Below are 13,962 nucleotides of genomic sequence, written 5' to 3'. Positions count from 1 at the left end.
GGACCTAGCTCTCAACAATTCCCCCCCAGACATCTGCAGGGCTAGGTCAGAGCTGGCTACTGTTTCCACCACGAATGGAGCGAGCAGGGTGGCCACAGCAAACGAAGGGAAAGGAAATGGGGAAGCTGGCACATTCCGAAGGTTTGGTGCAGGGTGGCTGATGGAATTTCGGTTTGTTTCTGCTTAACCTCCATAAAGTAGATCTGATTTAAGGCAGTCGGCGCTGTGTCGAGGTTTGAGGAGAATGCGTTTTTTTTTTAAAAAAAAAAAATCCTCAATTTTTTTTTGTTTTCTTTTCCCCCGACTGACTATTCACCCTCCCCGTCCCCCCCCCCCCCCCGCCCGCCCCGAGAGTGCGGGTTTGAAAAGCCGTTTGGAAAACCGGGGTGTGTGGGGGAGGTGCCGGGCGAGGCGACCGGAGCTGGTCCACGCTGGGGGGTCCACGATGGGGCCTCCCCGCGAGACAACGATGGAAGCCCCGAGAGGGACGCCGCGGCGCGCTGCCATGACAACCGAACTGCTGGGCGAGGCCTACTAGCCACGTAACTGACTACAGCGGCGGCGTCTGAACACACCCATCGCGATGGCAGACGTGGTGCCAACCCGAGTGCCCAAAACGAGGCCGCGGATGCCGCGACCTGAGGGCCTCGAACTGCAACACCACACGTGACGCTCCTGCTACGTAGCGTCACAGAGTAACAACGTCATCACCCCGCGACGCCGTCGCGGTATTGGTACGCCCTCCCGGAAGTAGAATGTAGATCCGGCTGTGAAAGCGGCTGCCGGTGGCCCCCGAGAGCAGACCGGGGGCGGTCGCACCTGAGCTGTTTCTCTACGTTTCCTCTCGCTCCTCCCTGAGTCTTCCAGGTCCACGGAGTGAGGACACGTCTCCACCATCATGGGGGGCGGAGACCTGGTAAGTGAGGGAGGCCTCGGCCGGAGTACTGGGGCTGGAGACAGGGTTGGGCTGGGAACGGAATTGGTGGGCGTGGGTAACCGTGGCAACGCAGCCTCGCTTTCGCGGGGGTGAAGTTGGGGGGGTGGGGATGCCGTAGCCCTGGAGAGGGGACGGATCGCTAAGGCCACGGAAGGACTGAGCGGAGACCTGGGGAGGTGGGCCAGGTGTGTCCCCAGTGGTGGCAGGTGTTGTTTGTGTGTGTGTTAGGGGGGCCCTCGGCTGGAAACTCCAGGGGAAGGCCCGGGGGCCAGGGTTGAAATCATGGGTAGGAAAGGAGGCAGGTCTCGAGGACGGGTCCCGCAGGCATTATTTTGTATATCTTGTCTGGGGACACATCTGTCTTTCTCAGCTAGGAGTTCAGAGCGACGTCCTGGGCTGTAGTGGGCGTGGTTTATGCCCATTCTTTCCCTTGAGCCATGTCCTGGGGTCCATTTTAAGCCTGAAAGGATGTTCATGTCCACCTTTTCCGTTTCCCCCCAGTGCTGCATTCTTATCTATAGTGTCAGAGTTTTCTCCTGAATTTATAGCACTTAATATACGTTAAGTGGCCATTGCTCTTAACCAGAATAGTTCATTTGTGGAGGGCTGAGGCCCTAAATTGGGCAGTGACCCACAAGAGCATGGTGCAACACCAGGAAAATGCTAACGTCTTGGAAGTTTAGCTAATCGAATCAGCACATCAATTAAGTCACCTGTCCAGTAGTTGTTAGAGTTTGTCAGATATTACTGAGTTCCAGTACTCCATCAAGGTTCCTTGAATTTGGTGTGTTCTTCGGAAAACTGCATTTAGAGACAGGAAAGCTCTTTTTTTCTTTTAATGGAAAATGCAAATTTAAAAAAAATTGTTGAAACTATTACATATGTCCTCCTTTTTTCACCCCATTAACTCCCTTCAGCCCCCACCGCCCCAGGCTCTCACCACCTAATTGTATGTGGAACAGGAAAGCTCTAATCTAGGGTTTCCCAGCCTCAGTGCTATTGACATTCAAGGCTGGATAGTTCTTCGTTGTGTGTGTGTGTTCCTGTGCATTGTAGTATGTTTACCAGCATCCCTGGCTTCTAGCCACTAGTACCACTCTTCTCCCCCAGTTGTGCAACCAAAAATGTCTCTAGACATTGCCTCCCCATCAGCTTGCACTCCATCTCCAGCCACGTGAACTGTTTGTGCTATAGTCTTTCTCACCACTGTGCCTTCACCTGTGTGTGCTATTCTGTTTGGAAATCCTACCCCTGCCTCCCCTCTTTCTACATTGCCAGGTTAATTTATAATTGTTCTGAGATGTCATTTTTTCCAGGAAACTCTCCCTGATTGGGAAAGCTGGGCCAGAGCAGTGGCTCTTGGGGAGGATGGAGAGGAGAAGGGTGAGGGGTGGGGGGAGCTGAGAACCAAGGGGAGAGTCCTGTGAAGGAAGGTTGGAAGAGGTACTAGGTGGGGTTGTAAACCGTGCAAGTGTGAGGCAGGTTAAGTGAGCTGAATGAAGGAAAAAAGAAGGCTGTGTTCATAACAATGAATGTTGCTTTGCAGAGTCTATACCCTTCCATCTCCTTGCCCCATTCCTCCTGTATTGTCATCACCAACCCTCACTTCAGACATAGCGAATGGAAGTCAGACTTATATGCATTTCAGGCTAAAAGTATTAGAAGGGAATTCAGGAAGGGCCTTTTGTATCCTGAAGCTTTATGCACTTGACCAAAAACCCCCTGGTGTGTGAGAGGTTGTGGGTGCCAACCTTGTCATTGTTAAAGACAGTCTTGACCTTACATACGCCTGCCTTGGTGTGATTAGGGTACAGAGGGGTGGGTGAGGCAGGGCCAGTTATATTTACCACCCATACACTCCCTGAATTGTTTCTCCCTCCTTTCAATTACCACAGAACCTGAAGAAGAGCTGGCACCCGCAGACACTCCGCAATGTGGAGAAAGTGTGGAAGGCTGAGCAGAAGCATGAGGCTGAGCGGAAGAAGATCGAGGAGCTTCAGCGGGAGTTGCGGGAGGAGAGGGCCAGGGAGGAGATGCAGCGCTACGCGGAGGATGTTGGCGCTGTCAAGTGAGCCGGGGCTGAGGGTGGGCATGGGGGGCTGCAGGTGTCCTGGTGTGTGGGGAACGACAGGACCAGCCCACAGGTGCAGCATCCAGCTGTTGCACAGTAGCTGGTTAAAAGCAGGGGTTTTGGAGTCAGACTGACCTGGGTTCTGAGGCTGGCTTTGCATGGACGAGCCTCACCATGTAATTGGGGCAAGTTTGGGAGCCTTGGTTACCTCACTAGACCCAGGAGAGTGAGCGTTCCCAGTTTCTAAGGTTTGTGGAGGATGGACAGAGATAACATGTAGAGGGCTTGGTGTAGGCCAAGCTCATGGTAGGTGATTGGCAAATAACCACAGCTGAGGGTGATTGCTACTACCTGCCTCTGGTGTGTGTCAAGGCCTCGTTCCTGCTTTTGTTTGTTTACGTATTGCAGGCTCGTTTTAGGGGGGTCAGTGAGGTCGCATGGAAGGAGGTGGATAGTGTGTCTGTCAGTGAAAGCTGTGTGACTGTGGACAGTCCCACTCGATGTTACCCTACTTGTTTCCTCTTGTGTAATAGAGGATAGGAGTAGCAGGTAATAATTACCCATCTTGTGAAAGGAGGTGGGAGTAAATGTGTTCTGAGAAAAATTAAAATCATGAAATATGCAGGCATTTCTAAATCAGAATTGAATAAAAGCTACAGGAGACTAAAATTGAGTAATCTATCGTTTTTCTTTCTTTTTTTAAAATATATTTTTATTGATTTCAGAGAGGAAGGGAGAGGGAGAGAAAGAGAAACATCAATGATTAGAGAGAATCATTCATTGATTGGCTGCCTCCTGCACGCTCCCTACTGGAGATCGAGCCTGCAACCAGGGCATGTGCCCCTGACCGGAATCGAACTCAGGACCCTTCCGTCCGCAGGCTGGCGCTCTATCCACTGAGCCAAACCGGCTAGGGCCATCTATCATTTTTCTTGTTTATGTCCTCGTGGGCACGTCTCCTGGGTAGTGTGTAGCATGTGTCCCCCCATTGGATACACAGGGTTTTTCCTTAATAATTTCATGACAGGAGGATTTGTGACATTCAAGGTTGTGTGCATGTGAGACTTAGTTTCAGTTAATGGAAATGGAATTATGAAACTGGTTGGGCATTAATTATTCTTATTAGCCCGTCTGGAGTGGCTCAGTGGTTGAGCGTTGACCTATGAACTAGGAGGTCCATAGTTCGGTTCTAGTATATTAAAAAAGTATATTAAAAAAAAAATGCCCGGCCCTAGCTGGCTTAGCTCAGTGGATAGAGCATTGGTCTGTGGACTGAAGAGTCCTGGGTTCGATTCCAGTCAAGGGCATATGCCCAGGTTCCAGGCTCGATCCCAGTGTGGGGCGTGCAGGAGACAGCCAATCAATGATTCTCTCTCATCATTGATGTTTCTCTCTCTCTCTCCTCTGAAATCAATAAAAACATATTTAAAATAAAAAATTAAATGTCCAAAGGCCCTGGCCAGTGTGGTTCAGTTGGCTGAGCGTTGTCCATGCACCAAAAGGTTACTGGTTTGATTCTGGTCAGGGCACATGCCTAGGTTGTGGGCTCGATCCCCAGTAGGGAGCATGCAGGAGGCAACCTATCAATGCTTCACTCTTGGATTGATGTTTCTCTCTCTCCCTCTCCCTTTCTCTCTCTCAGAAATCAGTAAAAATATTTTTTAAAATGTCCAAGGATGTAACCAAGAAGACGTTCTTTATGCTCATGGTTGTTATATAATTTTAACAAAAACAAAAAAAAATCATATTTAAAAAACAGTTAATTTAATGTTATAGATAATGCTGTTTTGATGAGAAAACATTGCTGTTTGCAGTGTGAATGGGGTATTAGCTGCTTCAACATAAGCTTTTATGAATTCAGCGTGCCTTTGTTGTCTGTTGTATGAGGGTTCAGTTTTCTCACCACTTTTTTCTCTCAGAACTATAGGGAAATATTTGTTTGGCATGATACTGTGACATAATTGCCCCCCTCTTTTGGCGTGAAAGCATAATTTTGTGATCAGGTTATCTCTGGTCTTTTTTCACCGTCTCCATAAATGTAGTGTCACTGCTTGTGCCAATATGACAATGAGCACCAAAACACACAGTGAACACAACTGCATATGTGGTCACTGAAATTGGTCTTGGTAACGAGATTATCAGAACATGCTTATTGCTTCAGATTATTCTAGAAATGAAAGGATAATATAAAAGCTTTGTAGAAGCCCTGGGCAAAAGATCTGTGCCCCAGGTTGAGGAACACAGTTTTTCCTCATAAATTGCTTTAGGTGGTGAAAGTGATCTTCGCTAAGTGGTAAGCTTCATGCTGGCAGGCACCATTTCTCCCTGTGTGCCATGGGGAGTACTGTGTTTAGCCCATCTTAGGTGCCTGGAGAATGAGTCCTGCTCTGACCAGCTATGGTTATCTATCCTTTGTGTTCAGGTTTTGTGTGTAGGTGTCTACATTTTCTTTTCTATTTTTTTCTTGATCTAGGAAGAAAGAAGAAAAATTGGACTGGATGTACCAGGGTCCTGGTGGGATGGTGAACCGTGATGAGTACTTGCTGGGGCGCCCCATTGACAAATACGTTTTTGAGAAGATGGAGGAGAAGGAGGCAGGCTGTTCTTCTGAGACAGGACTCCTCCCAGGCTCTATCTTTGCCCCTTCGGGTGCCAATTCCCTCCTTGACATGGCCAGCAAGATCCGGGAGGACCCACTCTTCATCATCAGGTACTGAGGAGGAGCTGGGAGGGGTTTTGTTACAGAGATGCTTAGTAGAAGTGTTATTTAGCTTCTCACTTCACAGCTGGTTTCCTCTTAGCTTTTATATATCATGTAAAAGAATTTGTCTCCATTTGGGCGGCTTGATGTTGGGAAGGAGGCTCCATTATGGGTGCCTGGTATAGGCCATATGGGAAGAGATTAGCAAGTGGACCAGACCAGACTAAACCAGACCAGATTTATTCATTTACTGTTGTCCCTTAATAAAAAATGCGAGGTAGAAGCAAGGTGAGGAAGAGGGCAGCTTCTTGGGAATTTGGAGATCTGCGGCCATCAATTGACACACAGGCTGACCCCGTTTACCGGACTATTGGGAAGCCTTGAGGGTGAAGCCTAACAAGAAACACACCAGCTCTCTTGCACCACAGGGAACCAGCGTGGACTTTCCTCACAATATTCAGTCCCTTATGCAGATTTGGGGAAGGTTTCTGGCTTTCAAAACCTTCATGTAGATTTCAACCTAGGACCTGCCTACATGCCTTTCGAAAAAAGATTGCTACATAGAATTGTGGAGAGTGGAATGAGTGACTTAATCTCCTTCCTAAAATAAGTTGTTATGATTTTTATAATTTTCTCTCTTTAGGAAGAAGGAAGAAGAGAAAAAAAGAGAGGTATTGAATAATCCTGTGAAAATGAAGAAAATCAAAGAATTGGTAAGTAGTGTATCAAATGAGCACCAGGAGTATCTTTTAGCTACTTTAACATGAGAACTTCACTCCATTTACTCTTACCTTACGAGAAAGAAAACTGGCTTTAAAAATTTTTGTCTTTTAGAGACCTTTCCTGGTGATTTTATGCAATCTCAATTTATCAAGCTTAAGCTTGATTTTCTGTTTTATGTCTTTTGGTTGGGAAAGTACCATGTGATGGCATGGTTCCAGAAAAAGAGGGGTATGGGTTATGGCTGTGGAAAGCATGATCATCCAGTGTGTTCAGGAGAGCAGGTGGCAGACTTTCTAGGGTCCATGCAGCATTCACATGACATATTATGTGATTATTTCTTGGATCAGTTGGCAAGGAAAATGTGAAGATTGATCTTCCCGTTCCCACATGCTTTCAGTGAAGTTGGAATTCTTTTGACAGATGGATGTGCTAGGCAGTGGTTCCAGGGACTGGTTAAAAACACAGATTCCTAGCCCACCCACCAGAGATTCTGTTCACTAGTCTGGGGCATTTGTGTACAACCAGGGGTAAGCCCCTCCCGCTGTTGACAGGGCTGCCCTGATAATGTCCTGGCCCCCTGTGGATCCAGAGGCTTGGAGTTAGGTAGTCTGTGCATAACCCAGTCCACTCAGAAGGATTGACAGGGGTCTCAGTCATCTTGTGTGATTATGTTCTGGGCATTTTCTAGTTGCAAATGAGTCTGGAAAAAAAGGAGAAGAAGAAAAAGAAGGAGAAGAAAAAGAAGCACAAGAAACATAAGCACAGAAGCTCGAGTAGCGATCGTGGCAGCAGCGAGGACGAGCGCAGCTCGGGGAGGTGAGCATGTGGAGGCGGGCCTCCCTCATGGATTCATTCACTCATTCATTCCACAGACACCGAACGCCTACTCCATGCCGGGAACTGCCAGGGCCCGAGGTTTCAGCGGTGAACTCATACACGGCCCTGTGCCCACAGAGCTGGCCATCTAGCACTGGAGTTCCTTGGAGATCTTGGCGTGACCCCATAGCCCTGTGGGTCTTCGGTCAGACAGCCTGGGTATGACTTTCATCTCAGCTGGTGATTTCTCTGAGACTGAAGCGAGTTTTATGTAGGCTTTTTTTTTAATGCTTTAATGGACCCATCTCGGCCCATTCTGTATATCTTCTCTGTGGGAGCAGTCAGCATTGTCACTGCTGACTCACTCTTAGTCCCTGGAATAGCAGCACGAGGTGAGAGGAGAATGTGTTCAGGCATCAGGGCTGAAAAGCTGGGCCCACGTTTTTGTTTTTGTTTTTTTTCTACAGGAAAAACATGACTGTGTTGATGCATCTTCCAGCAGACAGTCCAAATAGAGAGACACACTCCCAGGTCATAGCTGGGAGGTGGGAAAGGTCACCATTGAAGCAGGAAGCACATTTCAGCACAAGAGATGTAAACTGGACCTTTTTGCATTTTTTTTTCAATGAGTGTGTGTTTTAATCTTTTAGGTCTCAAAAGAAGATGGTAAATTCTTCCTCTGTTTTATCCAAAGTTCCTGGGTATGGTTTACAGGTAAGGACGTGGGCTTTGCAAAGGGAGTGGGACTGTTGAATGTGCCAACTTGACAGCCTTTTAGATATAGAGCATTTTAGCAGCCAATCAAACGTGGGAAGGAGCGAGTTTGAGCAGCCAAGACTGGGGCTGCTGGGAAACAGGCCCATGCCTTAGCCCTGAGCTGAGGGCCCTCTGGGCAGAGAGGCTAAACCACAGGGGAGTGTTTAGGCATTCTGTCCATCCCTCTGCAAATAATTTACATGAAATGCATATATTTTAAGTGTACAGGTTGGTAATGTTCAGCAAATGCACACCGCTCTGGATTCCTTCTTTCCCCTCAGTAAGTTTAACTTTAGGCCCTGTGCTCCATGCTCTGCCTCTTGCTGCTCCTCAGGCTGCGGTGAAGAACCAAGCCAGTTTAGGTGGTTGGGTGGGTACACTCTTTTAAATAATTCTGAAGATAACTTTCCTAAGTTTCACTGTGAAGGGATTGGTTTACCCAGTTGTCTCCTTACAGAACCTCAGTGCTCATCCATTTTCTTGTCTCACTGCATTTTCTCCTGAGTGCTGGATTTTCCTAGGAATAGCCTTTCTTCCTTTCTTTGATGATACAGATCAGGGACTCTGACCATAGCCAGCGTCTGCAGGGCCCTTTGATGGCTGAGCCAAAAGGAGTGCATGGGTGGAAGAATCACTCGAGGTCCAGGAGCTCCTCCCCCTCACCTCCCAGACATGCCAGCAAGAAGAGCACCAGAGAAGGAGGGTCCCGGGACAGGAGGTCTCGATCCCCGGACAGAAGGTCACGGTCCCCACGGCCAAGCAAAACGTGAGTCTTGGAATTCACTGTGAAATAACCGGTGCGTGCCGGGGGCTGGTCACAACAGGTGATTGGCTTTTGGTGATATCTGTTTATTAATTTTTCTAAATGTCTTTGCTTTGTTACTCCCTTTACATCATTTGCCCCTCACCTCAATGTAAAGCTCAGGCCTCTAGAATGACATATTTTTTTTAATGTTTTAAAGTGGTTGCAATCCACTTTTTAAAAAAATATATATATTTCTTATTGATTTCAGAGAGGAAAAGAGAGGGAGAGAGAGAGAGAGAGAGAACCATCAATGATGAGAGAGAATCATTGATTGGTTGCCTCCTGCATGCCCCCACTGGGGACATGCCCACAACCCGGGCATGTGCCCTGACCGGGAATTGAATTGTGAACCTCTTGGTTCATAGGTCGATGCTCAACCACTGAGCCATGCTGGCCAGGCTAGAACTACATATTTATCTATTTGGAATCTCTAGAGCAAGTTTAATATCAAATCTTATGTACCTTTATGCCTTTGTTTTCCTTCCACTTCTGCCCTCTGTTCTCTTCAATTTGGATTATAATTCTAACACAGTTAGCTTTTCTTCCATCGTTTGAGGAACATGATAAAAGCCCTTGTGTTGAAAAAACTTTTCTCCTCTCTGCCCTCTGTGTCTGTTACAGGCACAACTCTAAGGTAAACAGGAGAGAGAGAGGCCGAACTAGGAGCCCATCACCTAAAAAAGAGGTCTACCAAAGGCGGCATGCACCTGGATATACCAGGTGAGTCAAGAGCCCAGCAGATAAACTTCAGCCCTGCAGGCCTGCGTCTAGGAGCGGTTCAAACCTGGGCAAAGCGGACCATCTCTATCACCTTTTTGCCCAACCAGCTTTTTTTATTCTTCTTGTCAGCTTTGAAACGTCTGCCCCTCACAGTGGGAGGCACATTGAAAGGACAAATTAATTGTCTCTCAACATCTGTAAATTCTCTGAAAGATTTCCATAGAAAAGCTTTTCTTGAGAGTGTGTCCCTTACTTGAGGCATCAGCTGAAAGGGAAGCAGGGGACTCTCCTGAGGGCAGACAGGACTCTGTGTTTGAGTTGGGTGTGGAGTGGGCCAGACAGAATATAGGCGTGCAGCCCTGGGATCTGAGGCTGTGCCCATGAAAGGCTGTCCCTAGGGGTTGCAGTTGCTCTTAGTAGAAGTTTAGATGAATGAGCAACTTTTATGAACTTCCTTTTACTGCCCCTATAAATTGGCTGCACATTAAAATCACTTGGGAAGCTTAAAAAAAAATTCCCATTACCTAGCTACACCCCATCATAATCTCTGGAGGTGAGCTCAGACATTAGTATTTTGTTGTTGTTGTTAATCCTCACTAGAGGATATTTTTTCATTGACTTTTAGAGAGAATGGAGTGGAGGGGGAGAGACACAGAGAGAAAAAAAATCAGTGTGGGAGAGACACATCGATTGGTTGCCTCCTGCACACGCCCTGACCAGGGCCAGGGATCGAGCCTGCAATTGAAGGTATGGTATGTGTCCTTGAGCGGAATCGAACCGGGGATCCTTTAATCTATGGGCCGACGCTTTATCCATGAGCCAAACTGGCTAGGACCAGACATCAGTATTTTTTTTAAAGCTTCCTGGTGATTCTGATGTGCAGCCAACGTTGAGAACCACTGAGAGTCCACAACTTCTTGTATTCACTATGTTGTTAGAAGAGAGGTGGATATTAGGTCCCTTTTAACTATTAATTGCCTGATTCTCTAAGTTTCCAGGGCACAAACTTTTTTTAAAAGTTTATTTCTTTTTAAAAATATTTTTATTGATTTCAGAGAGGAAGGGACAGAGAGAAGGGAGGTAGAAACATCAATGATGAGAGAGAATCATTGATCGGCTGCCTCCCGCGCTCCCCCTATTGGGGATCAAGCCCACAACTCTGGCATGTGCCCTTGACTGGAATGGAACCCGGGACCCTTCAGTCTGCAGGCCGATGTTTTATCCACTGAGCAAAACCATCTAGGGCTAAAAGATTTATTTTTGACTGGCAACTTCCTGCCTGACCAAGCAAGGTATTTGGAAGGAAAGAAACTCATCCTGAGTTTGACAGTAGGTTAGGCATGTCTGTGGAAAGAGCAGGAGGTGTAGAACCTGAGGTCCTACCTGATTTCTCTTCTCCCCGAGGTGGTTCCGGTTTTTTTGTTAGTAGAGAAGTAGACATGTTGGGATGATTTTTGTGTTCAACAGAAAGCTCTCATCAGAGGAACTTGAGCGAAAACGGCAAGAAATGATGGAAAATGCCAAGTGGCGGGAGGAAGAGAGGCTGAACATCCTTAAGAAGCACGCGAAGGATGAGGAGAGGGAGCAGAGGCTGGAGAAGCTGGACTCTCGGGACGGGAAGTTTATCCAGTGAGTGCATCTGCTTCCTGCCCAATGGCTTTCGTAGCGATGATCCCAAGAAGGCAGTTGGGCAGCTGGTTCATTCCTTGTATTCCCAGTGTGTCTGTGTAGAGAGAACATGGAGCTCAGTCTCCAGACCATCTTTGTTACCACTCCTAGCTTCTGGCCAGAGCTGGCCAGAGAGCAGGATGTTTTTAATTTGAGGGGAGGAGAAGTGAATTGGTATTTTCACTGAATCTCCTTGGCCTGCCTTTTAAATAAGAATTCATGGCTGAGGAAGTCTTTTTCCAATGAGGCTTTGACTATTTTCCAAAACAGATAAATTTTCCCTTTGAATCTGGTTTAAATAACTGAGTTCCAGATGGAGGCAAAAGTAATATATGTGGGCTTAGAAGAGGGTGTGTTTTTACAGCTGTTTTGTGGCTAGCAACCTGTTTCTTCTAATTTTGCTAGATGACCAGTTGACACGTTTGTCACTTACATTCGTCTGTCTTCTCTCCCCAGCCGCATGAAGCTAGAGAGTGCGTCCACCTCCTCCCTGGAGGACCGGGTGAAGCGGAATATCTACTCTTTACAGAGAACCTCGGTAGCCCTGGAGAAGAACTTTATGAAAAGATGAAACCATCCCCTTTTGCTGGTTTTCCTGAATGTTCAGGGAAGCTGCTGACCCTTAAAAATTCTCTTTATAAGAGTTCAAGTGACTTCTTCCACAGACGTCAGACCACCACTGTTCAAAGTGACTCTCCTCCGTTGACTCCTGAAACAGCTACGTCCTTTGCGAACTTGCTTTAGGGGACCCTCAGCAACTTTTGCTGGGTGCAGAGTGGGTTTGGACTGTTTTGAATGGTGGGCACTGGACCATGTAGGTGTGAGCACTCCTGCCACTCTGGAGGGCTGCTTCCTGTGGTTGTGATTCGTATTATGCCTCTTTCCTCCCACTTGTGTGAACACACCTATTCTACCACCTCGGCATATACCAGTCCTTTTAGGAACCTCACTCTCCAGGCACTGAGATAGATTGAGCTTACTAGGATAAATGAACATTTACTTGATTTAGTAGATAGGTGACAGGGTGAGACCAGGTTAGGGCAGAGCCAAGGGAATGACAAAGAATCTGGAAGGGGAAAATATTTTTAAAATCCCTAAGTGAACTGTTGGAACCATTGGACTATCTTTCAAACTGTAAAAGTATAGTGTGTGTGTGTGTGTGTGTGTGTGTGTGTGTATGTATGTATGTATATATATGTATATATATATATATAGCACATACAAATGGTAATTTTTACATGCTTTTTAAAAAATGTTAGCTTTGTGAGAATATCTTGTTTGGTAAGTGACTTTACTATGTAACGGAACCGCATTGTATCTTGTTATTGAGTAATACAGTAAGCAGGTCAGCTTTTTTCCCCCTTTGCAAATCCAGCTAGTTTAGGAGGGGCTGGGTGCTTAGAGTCTTTGATGTGAGAAGTGCAATGATGAAGTCAAATGATTTTATGAGTCAGGACCAAATTGGCAGTATGCTCCCTGGCTCTTAAAAAATAAAAAAAAAAATGGAAGCTGTTTATATTTTATGGCTTCCTTTTATCATGTAGTAATCCTATTACAATAATTCTAGATTTCCTGAAGTTGTTTGCTACTATTTTTTAGTCAGTTATTAAAAAACCCAAAAAGTTATGGTTCCAATCTCCTGTCTTCTTTCCCTTCTCTATTCTTTCACCACAAGCCATTTGAACCATGAACTCTTTCAGAGGCACTCTTGACCCACACATTAGCTGAGCTATTCCTTTTCTACTAATTCCTAATTCTGCTTAAAACAAATTTGGATTTATATTTTTGAGCACTTATAACACAAGGCACTGTAATATTTAAAACCTAGTCCTTCTCCAGAGAGAAAGTAACAAACTTGTTACTTATTTAATCACTTCATTCTCTTCCCCTATGATAGGGTTAATAATGTATCTTATATTACTTGGTAATAAAGGCTACATTTATTTTGTAACTCCTTAAAGAGCTACCACGTGCTGAGAAGCAAATTTGCATATTTCCATTCAGAGCACTATGACCCATCATTTAGGTCAAATACCTGGAGATCCTTGGTCCGAGAGGAATTATGTAACATTTCATGAAGTGAGCCGGAGAATAAGATGATTATGACTGTTGTAGGACAGGTGTCTTAAGGTGCCAGCAGTCTCTTAACTTGACCCTTTGGCGGGAGGAGGCCCGGGCAGCAGGTGGGTGAGTGGGGAGCCCATTCATAAAACCCTGGGCTCCCGGCCGGCTCTTCTCATTGGCCCTGGGGCGGAGGGGCGTGTCCTGTGGGTGGGACGCTGCCTCGGCCCGGGGGAGTGGAAAGACCCACGCTGGGGTGGGGCGAGGGGGCGTTCCTCGGCTTTCCCTGCAGGACTTCCTTTTCCCTCCGCTGCTCCTCCTCCCCCCCGGGGTGGGGATGGTACGTCCCACCTCCTCGCCTCCCGCCCCTCCTCCCCTCCCTGCGCCGCCATCTTGGCACGTCAGGTTGCAGGAAATAGCCAAACCCTGGCTTTGGGGGCCCGAACGGGGACCCCTCCCCCCAGCCCTTCTCCCCTCCTCGCTCCGGTGCGGGGCTTCGGCCGGGTTCCCGTCAGGCCCGGGGAGGAGGGGCGGGCGGGGCGGCCGCAGCCTCGGGGGGACGGGCGGTACCACCCCGGCCGGGAGCTCGAGGGACGGCCGGACGGTCCCACCGCCCGGGGGCGGGGTGCCGAGCGGGCTGGCCGGCTCCCTGGGGGCGGGGCGGGGAGGGCGGGGCGTGGGGCGGACGGAACCACCGGGGCGGG

General features: G+C 47.5%; 1 protein-coding gene across 1 annotated transcript; it reads left to right on the top strand.

Annotated features, from left to right (window-relative positions):
* Window positions 1-740: 740 nt before the first annotated feature.
* On the top strand, window positions 741-12,832 carry CWC25 (CWC25 spliceosome associated protein homolog). The gene is made up of 10 exons (XM_070393700.1): window positions 741-916; window positions 2,833-3,005; window positions 5,482-5,718; window positions 6,353-6,422; window positions 7,121-7,248; window positions 7,899-7,962; window positions 8,559-8,770; window positions 9,431-9,529; window positions 10,997-11,158; window positions 11,654-12,832. The coding sequence occupies exons 1-10, from the start codon at window positions 899-901 to the stop codon at window positions 11,766-11,768; spliced, it is 1,278 nt and encodes a 425-aa protein (XP_070249801.1). The 5' UTR covers window positions 741-898; the 3' UTR covers window positions 11,769-12,832.
* Window positions 12,833-13,962: the final 1,130 nt, after the last annotated feature.

This window comes from Myotis yumanensis, unplaced genomic scaffold (assembly GCF_028538775.1).
Source record: "Myotis yumanensis isolate MYYU_CA2020_CCGP unplaced genomic scaffold, mMyoYum1.0.hap1 SCAF_16, whole genome shotgun sequence".
Taxonomy (NCBI): domain Eukaryota; kingdom Metazoa; phylum Chordata; class Mammalia; order Chiroptera; family Vespertilionidae; genus Myotis; species Myotis yumanensis.
Note: the sequence above shows the minus strand (reverse complement) of the source record. Positions and strands in the feature narration are given on the sequence as shown.

What these genes read in the sequence shown, in the direction of transcription:
- CWC25 (XM_070393700.1), top strand. An exon ending in GACGAGCGCAGCTCGGGGAG is followed by an intron (nt 7,249 to 7,898) that starts GTGAGCATGTGG and finishes TTAATCTTTTAG; the next exon opens with GTCTCAAAAGAAGATGGTAA. An exon ending in CGGGACGGGAAGTTTATCCA is followed by an intron (nt 11,159 to 11,653) that starts GTGAGTGCATCT and finishes TTCTCTCCCCAG; the next exon opens with CCGCATGAAGCTAGAGAGTG.